Here is an 18,700-nt window from a genome sequence, read left to right on the forward strand (position 1 = left end):
ACCATCATCCCTGTGCCCATCACGGGTGTTAATGACTACAACCCTGCTGCACGAACTCCCATAATGATGAGGAACTTCGAGAAGTTGGTAAAGGACTACATATCTTTAATGCCCCCCATATTTGACCCATTCCAGTTTGCTTACCAGCCAAACCGCTCTCCAGAGGACGCCATTTACTCTGTTCTCCACCTGAGCTTGGTACATCTGGAGTAGAAAACAGTCAGCACTCCCATGGTTAACTGGCTGCTGGACTTCCTCACCAACAGACCTCAGTCAGCGAATGGGAAACAGCATCTCCATCTCCCTCTCCATCGGCTCCACTCAGGTCTGTGTCCTGAGCCCACTGCTGTTCACGCTGTGACACATGACTCCAGCGCTGCATCTGCTTCTAATCACATCATCAAGTATGCGGACGACACAACAGTGGTGGGTCTCATTAGGGACAACAGCGACCTGTCCTATAGAGACAAGGTGAAGCAATCGGTGGACCTGTGCAGTGCTAACAATCTGTTCCGAAACGTCAAGAAGACCAAGGAGATGATCATCGAATTCAGGACAAAACACTCATCAATGACAACAGTGCTGTGGAGGTAGTCAGCAGGGATTTTCTGGGGGTACAGATAACTGACAGCCTGGACTGGTCACTTATTGAGCATCATTTGTTAAACGGACTCAGCAGCGTCTACACTTTTTCTGCTGGATGAGGAGAACACACCTTCCCCCTCACATCCTCTCCACTTTGTACCGTTGAGAGCATGCTGACCAGCTCTATCTCCATCTGGCTTGGAAGCTCCAGGACCTCAGAGAAGAAGTCGCTGCAGAGAGTGTTGAGGACTGCTGAGAAGATCGTTGGGATTACCCATCCACTATCCATCTACCCAGGATGTCGCACACAGACACTGTCTAAGCAGACCCCAAATCATCAAAGACTCCACCCAACCTGTTCTCCCTGCTCCCCTCTGAAAGAGGTTTTGCAGCATCAGGTCCGGGACAGCCGAAATCTGCAACAGTTTTACTCCCCACGCCATCAGACTCTTGAACTCTTCATAACACACAGTTACCTCTCTAAGCTGCAAAGCCACCCTGAGCGCCCCAAACATATTGCACATTATGGGATATTCTATCCTGTTCTAGTTAGGCATTTTTCTTGAACAGCCCAGCTCTTTGTATGTATGGTCGACTTAGTCTGTCATTTCAGCTGCAGGCAACTGCAACCGACAAATAAAGCTTATCCTTATCCTTTAGTGGCTAGAAATTGCCTGGTGAATTGATCTGATTCTGCAAGTGCTGTCCTGAGTTCATGTGTCAAAATAACATTAGCAGAGATGAGTCAACATGGCGTGGTCTCTTTGTACTCTTAATCTTTAACCATATGAACTTGAGAGTTTGTAGCAAGTTTTATTTCAAGGTCTTGAGAAGGATAGTTGATAATTATAAAGTTTATGATGGGAGTTCTCTCAAAGACTTGCATATTGACCGTTATTTATATAAGACTAAAGGGCTGATGCAATGTCTGTAATAATAAATAGAACTGTTACTAAAGTCCAGTTACATTGTACACAAATCCAAAAGTTAACATTTCTAATGTGCCAACTTACTGTTGCGCGTCTGATTGTACAGTTGACTAAGAATTCATCTGTCAAATTTCCAAACTGTGACTGTGAGGCCTGAGTGCCACCTAAATCTTTGTCACCTCCTTGACATACTATATAAAGTTTTTAAAATTATAGAACAATTCAGTGAAATTGCAGTGAATTTGTCATTGTGATGCTTGTTGTTGAGTGTCATAAACTGCGTAATTATAAATAAATGTAAATTTTTATGTCATTCAGCATAAATGACTCACGATGGCCACTCAAACAAAATAACAGAAATACAACGTCAGGTAGCTCTGTAAGTTGTTGTAGTTTTTGATAAGCGCAGCACAAAAGTGAGTTTTTCCATGATTTATTATCATCTGTGTTGACTGTGGGTTGTTTGTGCAAACACAGCAACCTCCATATCTATTCTCCATATGAGTTTAAGCAAGGGAAGAAGAAAAACAGTTTTCAGGTTGCGATCATTGAAAAGTCCCTGCCCATCTGGTGGTTGCATAACTCCCTCTCCAGCTGTAGTATTTTAGCAGCAAGTCCAAGCGAGTTTCTCTGACTCAAGTCCTGCAGCTCCTGTTGCTTTCAACTTTTTTGTGACTCTGTCATAGTTGCAGAAATGTCCACCGCTGGTAAGGTAGGTACACAATTCCACATGGGAAGCCTCATTTACAGCTTTAATGTTTTAATGTGTTTTTTTTGGGGGGGGGGGGGGGGGGGGGGGTTGCTTGTTTGTTTGTTTTTGTTTTGTTGTTTCAACAAATTTTGTTGCAAACCTCACATTAAAATATTGTACTTGGATGAAATGTATTTTGCTGTACCTCTGTATCTAAGTGTGGGTGGGTGTGTCATGAACACTGTAATAGCCAAAAGTGTTACAGATAAGGGTTTCAGGGCAGTTGAGCAGTTGTTAACCTATATCCTTTTACACATGCATGTTTATTCCACTAAGCCCAGCCTGGAGTTACTACTTTGACTGCAATAAAACTGTGATGAAATACATCTGTGAAATATTGCGTTTCCTATTTTGACTTGGAATGCACTTTCAAGCCATCGAGACAGTTTTGTGCAACTGCAAATTTTGGCAAGGATGCTGCTGTGGGAGGCCAAAAGAAAAGTATGGCGCATGCCCAAGAATTTAGTGCAGGGAATTCAAAAATAATGACCAAAAAGCCCCTTTAGTTTTGTAATGTAACAACATGTGATTTAGTGAATGGTTTATTTTGTGTTATTCAATTTCCAGAGTCTACATTTACTACATTTGATAAATGAGACATGGACTTTAGACTGTTCCTTGTCATATGATGTTTGCCCTTCTGCAGGAAAAGCCTTATCTGAACTACTAAAATCACTCTGCTGTTAAACAGTGGCTCTTTTGCACAAACTCTTGCTTGCAGCAGTTGAATAGTATAATTTTAAGATGTTTGAAATTTCTCGAGTTGTGCCAGGCAGGCATTAATGCACTTCAAAAGACAACTGCTACATGAGTAGGTGCTTGGCATAACTCTCCAGAAACCCATCTTGGTATAGTTCAGCAGCACCCCAAAAATGTGACATTTCACGCTGCCACTTTAGGTCATCAAGTGCAAGGCAGCAGTGGCCTGGGAGCCAAACAAGCCTGTGGTGATTGAGGAGATTGAGGTAGCCCCACCTCAGGCCAATGAGGTCCGGATCAAGGTGAGAATCGACACACACACATTCACAGAGATCTCTTAGTGCACTTGTGTTGGTGAATGAAAGTAATCATAATAGTGGGCTCTAATCTAAGCAAAAGTTGCAGGAAACTGTTTCTCATGCTGAAACACAAAAAATGGGTAATAAGGCAAAAGTGAAAAATCTGAAAGATAAAACCTTGGATAACTAAAGAGCAGAATCTCCACTTCTTAGCTAATATTCAATTTGATATTTAAATGTAATTCTTCAGCTGTAACCTGACAAGGACAAAGTGCAGGTGACAAAAAATAGACATAAAAAACATATAGATCAAACAAATAAGACAGTGTTTACTTGCGGACGTATGATATCAGTCAGACCCAGTGAAACTATGCTCTTTTCAAAATGTTGCTCAACATTGTTTAGTGACATGTCAGCACATTTTAGTGTGAAATGCAGTCAGAATACAATCAGATGCTCTGCAGACTGTTTGAAAGAGTAACTCTTAGCTCCTTTTTAGGATCTTAAAGTAATTACAGGCTCATCTTCTCCAAGATTTCATGTCCAGTTGACTGACAAGAGGCACAGAGTTACAGAGATGAGAGCTACATGTCACACAGTATATCTTGCCTTTAACTCTAATAAAGTATACTAACGCAGCTTTTTATCAGCTATCATTAGCTAGCAAATGAGGCTATCATTGTCTCCATTAGTTATCTAAAAACTGAATCTCTGATGGGAGCAGATATGAAAAATATTGTCTTTCAGTAGTACTTGTTGGTTCTATACCATTTAATACTGTTCAAAATGACTTCTAAGGCTAAAAGCTGTAGGAGACAGTGAGCTGTTTTTTTTAACTAGTCATTATGGAATTGCAGTACACTATCCACACAGTATGACAAAAGAAGCTGTGGGATTGGACACCTTTTACCACAAAGAATAACCATGTGTGACCAGGTTTGATGGGGTGTAGCCACTGTATTTAATCCCTAAACGTCCATGAAAAACCAGGACAGCGATGTTAGCCACTGGACTCAGATAAAGACCTAATAACATCCGGGGGAAATTTTAACCTCAGAAATGATCTTATTTAACAAAATGCTTCCTTATTTTGGGTGTATTTCTGGTATGTGTATAGCAAAAGACAGAGTTTTATCCATTCCCTTGCGTTTCTATTTCTTCTTTTACATTCTTGCTATGTCAGGTAAAAAGCTTAGCAAACTGCACAGATAAAACCACAACCCAAACTCTTCAAGTGTCCAAAAGAAACAAGCATCTGTGTTCTCATGCAGATCGTTGCAACTGGAGTGTGCCACACTGACCTGTACCACCTTTTTGAGGGTATGCACAAAGATGGCTTCCCAGCAGTGCTTGGACACGAGGGAGCCGGCATAGTAGAGAGCGTTGGCCCCGGCGTTACTGAATTTCAGCCAGGTCAGTTAAAGCTTTCATTTGTCTGTCTTGTCATGTTCACCAGGTGGTCTCTGTAAGATGCAGCATTCTCAGCCTTGTTTTTGAATTTTAGGAGACAAGGTGATCCCTCTGTTCATCTCCCAGTGTCGGGAATGTCGCTTCTGTAAGAATCCTAAGACCAATCAGTGTGTAAATGGGTGGTGAGTTAATAATTTTCTTAATTTCGCTTAATCGTAGAATTTGTTTTATATGTACCCTCTGCCACAAAGTACTATATTTTTTAACCAATGTTATCTGTACAGGGCTGCTGATAGTCATGATGTGATGGCTTTAGCAGAATCCAGGTTCACCTGTAAGGGGAAGAAGGTGCTGCAGTTTTTGGGGACCAGCACCTTCTCTGAGTACACTGTGATGAACCAGATGGCTGTGGCTAAGATCGACCCTGCTGCTCCTCTGGATAAAGTCTGCCTCCTTGGGTGTGGGGTATGCACTGGATATGGGGCAGCTGTTAATACTGCTAAGGTGTGTATGTAGATTTGACAGCAGGTGAAGATTGATGTTTGTTACTGTACGAAGTCTTAAGAAGTCCAGAGTATCCAAATTGACCGATTTATTTTCCCTGCAGGTTGAGCCGGGCTCCACCTGTGCCGTGTTTGGTCTGGGAGCTGTGGGTTTGGCTGCAGTCATGGGATGCAAGGCTGCAGGAGCCAAAAGGATTATTGCCGTTGACATCAACCCAGACAAGTTTGAGAAGGCCAAAGTGTTTGGAGCCACGGAGTTTGTGAACCCAAAGGATCACAACAAACCCATCAGTGAAGTTTTGGCTGAGATGACAAACGGAGGTGTGGACTACTCCCTGGAATGTGTCGGGAACGTGGCAGTCATGGTGAGGCAGACTGACAAATTCGAATAAAGACTGGATCCATTTGTAAATATGGTCAAGACCCCTATGTTTACAAGTCAGCTGACATTTGGCTGGTTTTATCATGTAGCGCAGTGCCTTGGAGTCTTGTATCAAAGGCTGGGGTGTCAGCGTGCTGGTTGGCTGGACTGATGTCCACGACTTTGCAGCCCGACCCATTCAGCTCATTGCTGGACGTACATGGAAGGGTTCTTTGTTTGGAGGTGAGGCACATGTGATCATCCACACTAACTAATGTAATTTAATTTAACCACCACTGCAACATTACTGAGCACAGCTTCCAGTTTTGGGGGGTGTTTCTGCATCCATATGCAGCTAACTTTCTTCAGCTTTACATCAACACATTCAGTGCAGAACTTTGAAAAGCACCAGGTTCTATTCAGCACATTCAAACATCTGCACATTTTCCATAATTGGTTTCACACACCAAATTACCAAGAACAGTACCACCTGTGCTGTGACAGTGACCAGAAGGCTTCACGTGAGAAAAGACTAATTGATGTTATAATATGCTTTTTATATCTGGGGCTCAGGATTTAAGAGTAAGGATGGCGTCCCTGAGATGGTTAAAGCCTACCTGAACAAGAAGGTGAAGCTGGATGAGTTCATCACTCATAAAATGACTTTGGACCAGGTCAACGATGCCATTGAACTGATGAAGCACGGCAAATGGTACATACTTTCTCAATTATTACTAACTAGATGCAAAAATGAAAAACTAATAGGTGCAAGTCTTCTAATTTGTGCTTTGTATTTGTTTCCCAGCATCCGGACAGTTCTGAGTGTTTCTCCACAGTAAGACCACTTCATTCCTCAGTAATCTGAAGCCATGCTCTACAGTGAACACCATTCAGCAGATTATGTGCAGATTGTGTTTGTAAGAATTATCATCAGTGTTCACACGATCAAAATCTGAGGAGTGTTTGTGCAGCAAAATAAATGGTTTTAACAGATGACTGATTTCCTCACTTCTGATCAGATTTGGTTGTGTTATTTTATAAGTCAGTACAGAGGCTGTAATTCAGTTCACTATTACACTGTTTTTAGTGTGGCACAAGCTTTCTAGACTTGTCTAATCAACTATATGTACTTACGTTGGCAAACAGTGTTGAAATTACACTACTAGCGATGAGATCATGGATTTATTACCACAGCTATTTCTGCCTGTTGCACTACTTTCCTGGTAACTTTAAAAGGAGGAAATATTTCAGTTAAAAGAGATAAAGCTATTAACCTTCTCCTATAACCCCCTTTAAAAAAGCCTTTTATATTTTCTCACTCAGATTCTTGCTTCAAATATTGACAGGGGTTATACACGAATGCACTAAGATGCATTTGTTTGGCTGAATGATGAAGTTTTTCCTTTTATATTGAACTTTTATTTGCAAAAGTACCCATAGAGACAGAATTACTTAGCCTTCTTTTCAGTAACAGTTCCTGGAGATCTAGAGGAAGCACAAAGAGAACATATGCAGAAGGGTCTTCCACAGGTTTGAACCCAGGGCCAACTTCTTGTAGGGTGATTGAGTTAATCACTGAGCCACCATCGTACTGTGCATTCAGAAATACTGTCCTGAGTCACTTTTCTGGGGTTGTTGAATGAAAAAACAAAACAAACAAAACTGTCTTTCACTGTAGATTCATATTAAATTCATATTATATTTCTATATTTCTTTTTTTATTTTGTACTTGATAGATAGCTTAGCTTAGAATAAACTCCCATCAATTATGATGATGGTGATTATTATTATTATTATTATTATTATACATTATTTGCGGTCAAACTTTGAGCCATTTTAACATTCCAGGTCGGCTCATTTAGGCATGCCTCATTAGCCACTTTCCTTATAAGGAAAATGCAGCTGCAAAGCCAATATTGGCCAGCCCTTAATTACCACCCTGCACCTTGGAGCATCAGCTGTTTCCCACCTGTTGCAGACCCGCTGTTTCCTCCAGGTATGTACAAGTTGCTTTCCTTGTGATTATTTTTACAGCTTCGTTCTGCGCTTCCGACCTGAAAAAGCAAAACTTGGCTGAACTTGTTTAACTGATCTCTCCTTCATTGCTGTGTTGTTGTGCATTTCTGAAATGCTGCCAGTAATGTTAGAGGTTTTTTCTCAGCAGTGGGAACTCAGAATCATTGTTTCAACATGGTAACCCAAGCCAGCTCATGTTTCATTATAAACTAGTAAGAGGAGTTGAGTAACTCTGAAATAAGTAAATTTGTTCTAGAAAAGTTGATCAGAGTGAGTTTCAACACCTCTGTGTTCCTCCTGAGTTAAGTGAAGCAAATCCATCATAAGTGAAATGGTATCCTTTTAATGTGGGCTATGTAGCATTTTAACTTAAAGAACAGGAGGGGACAATGGAAAGCTTTTTGTTATTCCTTGTCCTCCCAGTTATAATTTACCCTACTTTAAATTGTATTAACAAATAAAAGAACCATATGATTGGTGATTACATTTGAGTCCAAAGAAATTGAATCAAATTAAATGTAATCAGCTTTAACGTAACTGGGATTAAAGCAACTGTAGGTTGAGTGAAAGCTACAGTTTACTTATGTGTCTGTGGTGTTTAGACCCAGTCAGGCCTCCTCCAACCCCTCAGTGGAAAATCTGAAGCTTTAGACTGATTTGATAACAAAATATTGTACCTCTCCAAATCAACCTGTCTGCACCCTGGATTCAAAACATCTTTGTCTAATTTTAATCTTAAATTAATTTCAATTCATTTGCAGACTGGCCCTCAAATAGTCACGTTATCGCAAAAGATGTTGAGACCAGTGAGTTTAGATTTAACCTTACATTTAAAATTCAGCTTTTCGGTTTAACACCTATATTTCGCCTTTAGATGGAACTGGGTTGCAAATGTTGCAAACATGGTTTGAAGAGTTTTGTTTTTAAATCAACATTTTAAAGTTTGGAACCAAATTATTGACTTCAGCATGGTTTATTTTACAAAACAGAAAATAACATACAGGTTATTTTTAAAGCTTGGATCTCATATGTGGGGAACATATTTGTATTTGTAGCCACATCTGTTTAACCTAACTGGTTTGCTGGTTAATAGTAGTAGTTGGGTAAATGAGTTAAAGTCTAGCTATAAAGAAGCCCCACCCCTCCAGTTTTTAGTTTCATTCAAAAGAACACCCTTCACAACATTTGAAAGCATCACAAGCACTCGGATATGAGAACTCTGCTGGGTTATTGATTGGTTGAATTTTGAACTAACACTGCTAATACAGAGGAAAACTATAAGTTTGTGTCCCCATAAACTGCTGTCACACTCCTTGTAACTACTCAAGTCCATCTCTCCACCTTTTGTTACAGAAATGACCACTGCTGGTAATGTAAGTGTAACATTTCCTTTCTTTTATTTCCTTCTATAATTTTTTTGTTTTTTTCAAAATTAAGACTGAAAAAGGCTAATGGAGTAGAAAGGAAATTATAGTAATTTAATCATGTGCATTAGACTTGGAATTTTTCTTCTTCCTCCAACTTCCCCTTTAGGTCATCAAGTGCAAGGCAGTAGTAGCCTGGGAGCCCCAGCAGCCTGTGGTGATTGAGGAGATAGAGGTAGCACCACCCCAGGCCAATGAGGTCCGCATCAAGGTGAGACGTCCACTTTCAAGACTTGCAGGCCCTCTCATCCTCTGAAATTATCCTGGAGCAATGTGGTACCTCCATAAAGTTCCCATATTACCAGAAAATGCACCAGAAACAACCCAGACTTTGTTGGATTCGATGATTATTCCCTTGGTTACAGATTGTTTCAACATCGCTGTGCCATTCAGACTTGTACTGCCTGTCGAAGGTTGTGGAGAAGGAATTTTTCCCAGTCGTCCTTGGCCATGAGGCGGCTGGCATTGTCGAGAGTGTTGGGCCTGGAGTCACAGAATTTCAGCCAGGTCAGTTTTTAACTTTGAACAAATGACACGTCTCTCTGTGAACAGAAAATTGACCCTGACATCAGCCACAGCTGTTCCCATGGTGTTCAGCTTGGCTTTAGGAAGAGACTTGACTGCCTTTGTCCAAAGGGTGGTTTTAATTGTAAATTGTTGTGTTGAAATTTTTAAATTCTCAATGCTCAAAGTAAATGTGGTCCATCAGCGGGCACTCGGTCAATACGCCAAAGCAGAATGTGTGACCATTTATTTTTCCTCAGGAGACAAGGTGATTCCTCTCTACCTTCCTCAGTGTGGAGAATGTCGCTTCTGTAAGAGCCCTAAAACAAACCAGTGTGACATAATTTGGTGAGTGCAATGTTGCTTTATTCTCACCTCTCATCACCACCATGTGTTGATGTGTACTCTTGAGGAGGTTCATGTTTTCCCTCTATCTTGTTAAGGACTAGATTGGGTTCAAAAGAGATGGCACTGGCAAAGTCCAGGTTTACCTGTAATGGGCAGAAGCTGCGGCAGTTTATGGGAGTCAGCACCTTCTCTGAGTACACTGTGACTCATCAGATGGCTGTGGCTAAGATCGACCCTGATGCTCCTCTGGATAAAGTCTGCCTCCTTGGGTGTGGGGTCTGCACTGGATATGGGGCAGCTGTTAATACTGCTAAGGTGTGTATGTTGCTAGAACTGCAAGTTTGTTTGTTTGGGGGGGGGGGGTGTATAAACACTCTTCAAATGTGTCCCATTTACTGAAATCATCTCCTGCAGGTTGAGCCAGGCTCCACCTGTGCTGTGTTTGGTCTGGGCGCTGTGGGTTTGGCTGCAGTCATGGGCTGTGAGGCTGCAGGAGCCAAAAGGATTATTGTTGTTGACATCAACCCAGACAAGTTTGAGAAAGCCAGGGAGTTTGGCGCTACTGACTTCGTCAATCCCAATGATCACAATAAACCCATCAGCCAAGTGCTGATGGAGATGACTGGTGGAGGTGTAGACTACTCCTTGGAATGTGTTGGTGATGTGGAATGCATGGTAGGGTAATTTTGTCAAATTTAGGTTCTCAATAGAGAGAATTGAATGAAACCATTTCTAGATGTGTAGTTTTTAAAACACAAAGACCTTGAGTCAGCTTAGTCTTTTCAGTGACTTCTATTCTTCTGCGACTTGGTACCTTTTTTCCATCTAGCGCAGTGCTTTGGAGTCCTGTGTGAAAGGCTGGGGCGTCAGTGTGATCGTGGGATTGACAGACATGCAAGACGTAGCCACCCGACCTCTTCAGCTCACCTTAGGACGTACATGGACCGGCTGCCTGTTTGGAGGTAAGACAGATGTGACCATAACCAGTGGTACTAGTGGGCTGGACCAGCGTACAACATTTTCACATGAGTAATTAAATCTGATGAGCAGCTCACAACAAAATGCTGTCAGGCAACATTATTTTGGTGTTCCTTCCAAGTTAATGTCACAAAGCACACATCCTCCCTATGTGTTTATGCAAAGTCACAGTTGTGGAACTGCAACATCTATCTGCCTCTAGTGGTCATCTGGTAGTTTCATATTTAGAAATTATCTTGGGCAAGGTTTTAAAAAATAAAAAAATCCAAAGAGCATACTGGGTAATTTGGTAGACGAAACAATATTTTATTGCGGTGACATTTACATCGAGATATGTTGCATCGGTGCAGGCCAGACTGATATCCATGGTTGCTCAAGGTTCAGTCCTGGGTAGTAGCCCAGACATTGAAAGACATGGCAGTGATTTTTGGGGGGTTAAAATTTTAGCCGTTGTTTGTGGTCTAAGCTGGCATACTTCCCCCAAATTAGGATTCAAGTAGGCTTGAGATGCAGCCCACCTGTTATAAGGCAAGAAGCGGGACACTCCCTGGAGGTCCCCAGTCAGCTGGCCATTATATCACATTCAAATGTGACATTCTTGACACTACATGGTACTTCAGCTAGCCATGTCATTAATTGGACTGAGATCTGCATCATTTCTTGCATCTTCTGTTGTAACAAACTGGTTAGTGCCTTTCTAACTTGTGTGTTTAACTTGTCTTTGGGTGGGGTGAGGATTTAAAAGTAAGGATGCTGTTCCTAAGATGGTGAAAGACTACCTGGAAAAGAAACTGAAGCTGGATGAGTTTATCAGTCACACTATGACTATGGATGAAATCAATGATGCCATTGACCTGATGAAGCAAGGCAAATGGTACGTATGTCCTCTGCTGACATAACTTAATTACTAGATGCACAAAACGAATACCTAATTTGTGTTGTTTATTTCAAAGCATCCGGACAGTTATGAGTGTTTGTCCAGAATGAGGTAAAGCACAGCAAATGGTAGACTTACACTCACCGGCTGACTAAATGACACACATTAATCATTCTTTTTCTTTCTGTATCCAGGTGGTCGTGAGTTTCTCTTCAAACAAAACTCCTGTCCTGATTTCAACAGCCCTAAATTAACCCATCAGTACATTGCACTGGATTTCAAACGGTACACTGTGCATAATGGGAATCAGACATTCATGGATGGTTGAAATCTGTATTGATAAGAAAAACTAAACACTGTTTAAAGAGCAAAATAAATGGTCTAAACCAATCGGTGTGTTTTGTTGTACAATATATTAGGAATGCATTGAATTGTGCCAGATGTAGTGACTCACATTTCATTAAGACTTGTGCAAATGCCTTTTTAAAGTTTATTTTTGTTTAACACTCTTTCAAGACAATTGGTTCAGGCATTGCAGAGTTTGACTATTTAACTGCTGCTCACATTTACACGCAGCCTAATATAAATATGTGCCTAACATAGCAGGGAGTGCTGTCGTCATCCTGCAGTTTTGTCACAGTTATTCCTTGTTAACTTTTACTTTAATGTAATTGCCTAAGGCAGTGAACACAACTTCAGAATTCCAAACAGGAATACAAATAGCGGATCTATCCTCAGATCCTTTTGATCCTGGCTTCACATGCACTTGATTCAATCTTCTGCCATGACCATTCAGTACCAACTGTACACTTAAACTAATAGTTCTAGATTTCTGTACTGAAGACTTGGTTTCTGCTGATCAGGAGCAGATCTGGGCTCTTGGCTTCTGTGTTCTTCAGCCATGGTTCTGTTTGTCATCCTACAAATACGGAAAATTGAAAATTCAGCTCATGTTCACGTTCTAAATTAGTTACTCATGTTGTCACATGTTGCAGTAAACTTGTGAAATTGCCCTTTGACCCTCTTCAACTAGACAAATATTGGGAATGTCCTGAAACGCACGCTGGCTTGCATGCACTGCAAAAATGAAGTGTGATAACAGGACAGCATACTGCATTTGGAAGGTGTGTGTGTGTGTGTGTGGGTTTTTTTTTTTTTTTTTTTTTTTTTTAAGATATACGCACGTTGAAAACTAAAAATATAGTACAACAGTTTGAGCATTACCTCAAGATTTTTGCATTAGGGAATTTTTGTCATATTCTGCAAGTACATGTATAAAGTGCTGATTTCACAATACATAATTTTCTTGGACGTCTAAGGGTTTTTTTTGTTTTGTTTTTTATGGACATACATGTAATTTCCAGATTGTAAATGGTCTCACTAGACTGTTGTAAAATACTTGCGTAACCCTGCAAGATCTTAGTGCTGGGTTAAACTAACCACTTAAGTCCCCGCCTACCAAAACATTTGAGTCATCTCCGGCAGCAGAATTTAAAGTCCATTCTTCTGTCCTGTTTTTCTCATTTGGTTGCAGAAATGGCCACAGCTGGTAAGGTAAGTAAATCATTTAAATTTGTTTCAGTTACTTTTGCAGATTTATTTATTTTATTTATTTATTTTAAAGAAAAGAAAATATCAGATAACACTCAGCACTTATGTCCAGTGAATATAATCTTCTGAATTGTTTACATGTGCTGGGCTTTGCAGTTTGCTTTGCACATTTATATATTTTAGTGAAATCACATTTTCCTGTTTAGAGATTAGTATTGTACTGTTTTTACTACTTATTAAGAATAGAACCACCAGGAGGGGTCACTTTGAGTCATGTGTGGCATTAGCTGCACTGAAATAAAGTCTGCATTGAAACTGTGAAGCAGACATCAGAAACAGATCATCTACCATTTAAAATTGACCTGAAAGCCAACTACAAAAACCCAAACTAATATTGTAAAATAATTATTTAAACTGAACAGAGTTTATCATCTCATCCACATCTGCCTCCGATCACCAAACCTTCAGCCTCCCTGTCAAAATGTGTCTTAACAATTGTGTTGCCAGGCCAACCAGCATGTGGTTGTATATTAATTTCAGTGGGGTGAAAATGACCACCTCGGTGGTCGATGAGCTTTGTTGGATCAAGGACACATCTAAAACCTGCAGGATACCGGCCCTCGAGGCCTGGAGTTGGAGCCCCCTGCGGTAGACCCTCTAAGTCAGGGATGTCGAACTCCAGGCTCCAAGGGCCGGTGTCCTGCAGATTTTAGATGTGTTCTTGATCCAACATAGCTGATTCAAATGGCTAAATTACCTCCTCAACATGTCTTAAAGTTCTCAAGAAGTTTGGTAATGAACTAATCATTTGATTCAGGTGTGTTGACCCAGGGTGATATCTAAAACCTGCAGGACACCGGCCCTTGAGGCCTGGAGTTGGACACCCCTGCTGTAAGTGGTTATAATAAGAGTTAGAAAACTTTTGAAATGGCACTAGTGTTAAGGGGGGTCAGCCACTTATGAATAATTTCCTTTATTGCATATTTAAAGATTTTTATTTAAGTCTCTCCATCTGCTCTGTTAAGTTGGTTTACAGAAATGACCTTGGTGAATAATTTTAATATTGTAACTCTGCCCTTTTAAGGTCATCAAGTGCAAGGCTGCAGTGGCTTGGGAATCCAGCAAGCCTCTGGTGATTGAAGAAATAGAGGTAGCCCCACCCCAGGCCAATGAGGTCCGCATTAAGGTAAGAAGCAGCTGGCTTTGATGCTGTTGTATGCATGTGCATGTTCTTTACACTTTTTTGCAACTAAACTCATGCAGTGTTTCTTTTATCATATTTGCTGCAGATTGTGGCAACATCTCTGTGCCATTCAGACCTGTACTTCCTTTATGAGAGTCTGGACAAATCGCTCTTCCCAACCGTCTTGGGTCATGAGGCAGCTGGCATTGTAGAGAGTGTTGGGCCAGGAGTCAAGGAATTTCAGCCAGGTTTGTTTGAGATTGTTTAACATCCAAAAATATGCTTATTTGCATTTTGTGCAAGAGAGAAATAAGAAGACTCATCTCAACCATGTGTCTAAAGTTTGTAACAAATTTGCAACAAAAATGCAAGCAATTATAAAACAAAAAGGTAATGTTTCATTTAGTATTCTTTTCTGTACAAGAAATGTATATTTTTGAATTCTAAGGATATTTTGTCTTGCAGTGTTTTGAAAACTAATTCATGCTGGAATGGATGGAGTTTAAAAATGTTCAGACTTTGATAATTTGTTCATACACAAGGTCAGAAGCACTTTTAAATTTGTTCATGGAGCATAAACAAGTTAGGTGCTCTATGTGAAATGCTTGTCATCCTCTGTGGATGTGAAATGTTTGACAGGTTACGTATGAATTTGTGTATACATGCTGTAAATGAGGCTCAATGCTTTCTGTCTTCCAGGAGACAAGGTAATTCCTCTTTTCCTACTCGAATGTGGAGAATGTCGCTTCTGTAAGAGTCCGAAGACCAACCGGTGTGAAGTAGGAATGTGAGTGCTCATTTCATGCCATCTTATTCAGTTTTCATGTGCTTTTACACACATTACACATTTTTACAGACTAGATATAAATGTTATGAAAGTATTCCGACTACTCGTCTTTTTATCAACTAGGTAACTTTTGATTTCATTCCTTCTATATTATTCACTGCACCATCTAAAAGGAACAAGAGGAATACATTTAAAAGTTGTTTTGGATTTTTTTTTTTAATTCGTTTTTTTTATATGCACATCAAATATGTCTTGTTTAGGAAAAGGCACGCCCAGAGAAGCACAGAACATTCCAGGCTTACCTGTAAGGGGCAGAAACTGCAGCAATTTATGGGAACTGGGACCTTCTCTGAGTACATTGTGATGAACCAGATGGCTGTGGCTAAAATCGACTCTGCTGCTCCTCTGGATAAAGTCTGCCTCCTTGGGTGTGGGGTCTGCACTGGATATGGGGCAGCTGTTAATACTGCTAAGGTGTGTATGGTGGGCTAATGGAATAGCCATTGGAATTGGACATTTTGCGCTGGGGGCGTTTCATTTAATTTTTATGTCCAGTTTTGATCAGTTTCCTTTCCTGCAGGTTGAGCCAGGCTCCACCTGTGCCGTGTTTGGTCTGGGAGCTGTGGGTTTGGCTGCAGTCATGGGATGCAAGGCTGCAGGAGCCAAAAGGATTATTGCCGTCGACATCAATCCAGACAAGTTTGAGAAAGCCAAAGTGTTTGGTGCTACTGACTTCGTCAATCCCAAGGATCACAATAAACCCATCAGCCAAGTGCTGATGGAGATGACTGGTGGAGGTGTTGACTACTCCCTGGAATGTATTGGGAATGTGGAATGCATGGTGAGGAAGATTTAATCTACTCAGTAGTATCAAATGTCTAGTTTAGTAAAAGTCAACTAAACCTTCTTGCTCTTTTCCAGCAGTGGTTATTTAAGAAGTCCTTCATTAACATATCCTTGTATCCTTCTGCATACAATTCTGCTGCTCCGCTGTTTCTCCATCTAGCGCAGTGCTTTGGAGTCTTGTGTGGCAGGCTGGGGCATTAGTGTGATTGTTGGATGGACAGACTTGCATGACGTAGCCACCCGACCTATTAACCTCATGTTGGGACGTACATGGACTGGGTGCTTGTTTGGAGGTGAGATAAATATGAGGAGCTTACGGTGTCTTTATTAAGCTTATGTTGAGCTTCTTTACATTTTGTCGTTTTGTCTTTTGGGGATCAGGATTTAAGGGTAAGGATGGCGTTCCTAGGATGGTTAAAGCATATCTGGACAAGAAGGTGAAGCTGGACGAGTTCATTACTCACAACATGACTCTGGACCAGGTCAACGACGCCATTGAGCTGTTGAAGAACGGCAAAAGGTAGATTTGCTCTACTATAGTTTCTCCTCCATTATTGAGTCAACAGCAACACAGATTAGTCCAAAACTTTGCTCAAATCTTTTCTCCTTTTTCCCCACAGTATCCGCACAGTCATGAGATTTTCTCCACAATAATGCTGCTGTGCTGCCTTGAATAACACTAAAGTTACTACCAGCCAACACTAATCAGTGTTTGAAGAGTAAAATAAATGGTCTCCCAGATGGATCTGTGTGTGTACTCATTTTTTGGGCTGCATGTTCAGTGTCTTCTGCTATATCCACGATTTCACTACTAAACTATACTTAAAGGGACCTATTAGCTGCCAGCTGCTGGAAAGGTGGGGTGAATAAGTTGCCAGCTTACAGCCAACAGACTTACTTAACCATTCACACCTACAGTAAATTTAGAATCACAAGTTCACCCAACATACATGTCTTTTGACTGTGGGCGGAAGATGGAGTACCCACACAGGCACAAAGAGAACATGTAAGCTCCATTCAAATCCAGGATCTATTTGCTGTGAGGCAACCGTGCTAACCAAATATTAATAGATTTCTATAAAATTAACCCAAAAAACCCACATATGATAACAGATTGGCAGCACCAAATTGTTAGGCATACATTTCCTTCTTTAGCCAATTATTTATGCCAGCTGTTCTACATTCTTGAACAGAATTGGTTTCTTCTGACTGGGACACGATTTAGGCTCTCAGCTGGTCTTGTTTTCATTTCTGCACCTCCATCTGATTTAAATATTGGTCACCCTACTGATCCCAAATATTAATTTATTGCACACTGAATCATTCCAGTTTAACAGTGTACTGCAGTTCTGTAGGTAGGTGGTCACACGAAGTGCTGTTGATGAACTGCATAGGTGGTTCAAATTCAAATAAATGTACTGTCCGTTTCATTACTTTGAAAAGTGACTCCAACAACTTTCATTTTTCATGTAGAATTGTTTGTTGCTTTTTGGTTGTTTGTGGGATACATGTTATAGAAAACTAATTAGTCTTTCAAGATTATAATTACTCCATTTTAATCTTCAGCATGGCAGCTATAAAAATGCAGTGTTGATCTGACTGCTTTGGGACAGAAATGAAATTGTGAGAGTGAATAATACTGGAAAGATTTTGCCAGTTTACTGTAACCAGTCAATCTAACATTCAAAACATTAGCAATTATAGTAAAGTGACCCAGACAATTAATGTGCAACTTTCCCTATGCTCGACAAGCATCCTCGTGGGTGTATTCACCCAGTTATGTTTGTCTGAAATCCCAGTCTAAGAAATGCATCCATTAAGCAATCCTTTTTCTTTTCTTTTCTTTTTCTTTTTTTAAGTGTTCCATGTGTGGGGAAAACATGTGGAATGCAGATACAGGCACTCAGTCTTAGACTGCCTTGCTTCCAGAAATAAGCAGAGCTTTTCTTGCTTTTTCTGAGATGGTGTCTCCTTAGAAAAAGCTTGTGTAGTACATGAAATAAATTAGATTTTCACCTGTGAGCAGTTTGGTAATGGGGGGAAGAAAAGAAAAAAAGGAAGTACCATCTAGAGCCAGAATAATTAAGCTGGAAATAGAAACTTCTTTTTTCTGTTTTTCTTCTTTTTAGATCCTGTCATAATTATGAGCTGTTTGTGGAACTGGGTTTTGAAAGAGTAAATTGACTCGCTGCAGTGTTTGTAAAATTAAAATTAACCCTGCAAAATTTTGTCATGAAGTTAAGCTTTATGTCTTTCATAGTGTTTACTTTTTTTTTTTTAAACACACTAGTGTCTCCTTCCTGTTGGATATGCCCAAAAACCACATCTAAGCGACAGTCACCAAAGAAGCATCCTAGTCAGGTGCCTGAACTACCTCAGCTGGCTCTTTGGGTCACTTCCTACAGCTCTGGCCAAGTCAAAGTTCCAATCTTTTGCTCTTTCCTTCTCATTTGGTTAAACAATTAACTGGTTAGGTTAGTAAACCACATAATATGAGGAGTATTAATTAGCGCAACATGAAAATCACCACTTTAGTTTAGATGTAATTTTAAGTCATGCAGCACATGGCTTGGTTGGGGCTTAAACATGGGCCTCTGCACTGAGCACACCTACTTATGGTGTGTACGCTTTTGTTTTCAATTTTAATTC

At 40.5% G+C, this 18,700-nt stretch overlaps 3 protein-coding genes across 3 annotated transcripts; all 3 read left to right on the forward strand.

Annotated features, from left to right (window-relative positions):
• Positions 1-1,961: 1,961 nt before the first annotated feature.
• LOC134644384 (alcohol dehydrogenase 1) lies at positions 1,962-6,521 on the forward strand. Its single transcript, XM_063497400.1, has 9 exons — positions 1,962-2,226; positions 3,165-3,266; positions 4,535-4,676; positions 4,768-4,855; positions 4,958-5,177; positions 5,281-5,541; positions 5,648-5,780; positions 6,111-6,249; positions 6,343-6,521. The coding sequence occupies exons 1-9, from the start codon at positions 2,209-2,211 to the stop codon at positions 6,374-6,376; spliced, it is 1,137 nt and encodes a 378-aa protein (XP_063353470.1). The 5' UTR covers positions 1,962-2,208; the 3' UTR covers positions 6,377-6,521.
• Positions 6,522-8,908: 2,387 nt separating this feature from the next.
• LOC134645366 (alcohol dehydrogenase 1-like) lies at positions 8,909-11,794 on the forward strand. Its single transcript, XM_063498779.1, has 9 exons — positions 8,909-8,926; positions 9,087-9,188; positions 9,343-9,484; positions 9,742-9,816; positions 9,897-10,144; positions 10,244-10,509; positions 10,664-10,791; positions 11,543-11,681; positions 11,761-11,794. The coding sequence occupies exons 1-9, from the start codon at positions 8,909-8,911 to the stop codon at positions 11,792-11,794; spliced, it is 1,152 nt and encodes a 383-aa protein (XP_063354849.1).
• Positions 11,795-13,220: 1,426 nt separating this feature from the next.
• Positions 13,221-16,747, forward strand: LOC134644385 (alcohol dehydrogenase 1-like). Its single transcript, XM_063497401.1, has 9 exons — positions 13,221-13,238; positions 14,320-14,421; positions 14,525-14,666; positions 15,118-15,205; positions 15,487-15,679; positions 15,786-16,046; positions 16,212-16,344; positions 16,433-16,571; positions 16,672-16,747. Exons 1-9 carry the CDS (start codon positions 13,221-13,223, stop codon positions 16,703-16,705), a joined length of 1,110 nt encoding a protein of 369 aa, XP_063353471.1. The 3' UTR covers positions 16,706-16,747.
• The last annotated feature ends 1,953 nt before the right edge of the window (positions 16,748-18,700 follow it).

This window comes from Pelmatolapia mariae, linkage group LG16_19, assembly GCF_036321145.2.
Source record: "Pelmatolapia mariae isolate MD_Pm_ZW linkage group LG16_19, Pm_UMD_F_2, whole genome shotgun sequence".
Taxonomy (NCBI): Eukaryota; Metazoa; Chordata; class Actinopteri; order Cichliformes; family Cichlidae; genus Pelmatolapia; species Pelmatolapia mariae.

Excerpts from the sequence above, each read along its gene's own strand:
- LOC134644384 (XM_063497400.1), top strand. Across the intron at positions 5,542-5,647 it reads TCGGGAACGTGGCAGTCATG|CGCAGTGCCTTGGAGTCTTG; the intron begins GTGAGGCAGACT and ends TTTATCATGTAG. Across the intron at positions 6,250-6,342 it reads CTGATGAAGCACGGCAAATG|CATCCGGACAGTTCTGAGTG; the intron begins GTACATACTTTC and ends TTTGTTTCCCAG.
- LOC134645366 (XM_063498779.1), top strand. Across the intron at positions 9,189-9,342 it reads CCAATGAGGTCCGCATCAAG|ATTGTTTCAACATCGCTGTG; the intron begins GTGAGACGTCCA and ends CCTTGGTTACAG. Across the intron at positions 11,682-11,760 it reads CTGATGAAGCAAGGCAAATG|CATCCGGACAGTTATGAGTG; the intron begins GTACGTATGTCC and ends TTTATTTCAAAG.
- LOC134644385 (XM_063497401.1), top strand. Across the intron at positions 14,667-15,117 it reads AGTCAAGGAATTTCAGCCAG|GAGACAAGGTAATTCCTCTT; the intron begins GTTTGTTTGAGA and ends TCTGTCTTCCAG. Across the intron at positions 15,206-15,486 it reads AACCGGTGTGAAGTAGGAAT|CACAGAACATTCCAGGCTTA; the intron begins GTGAGTGCTCAT and ends CGCCCAGAGAAG.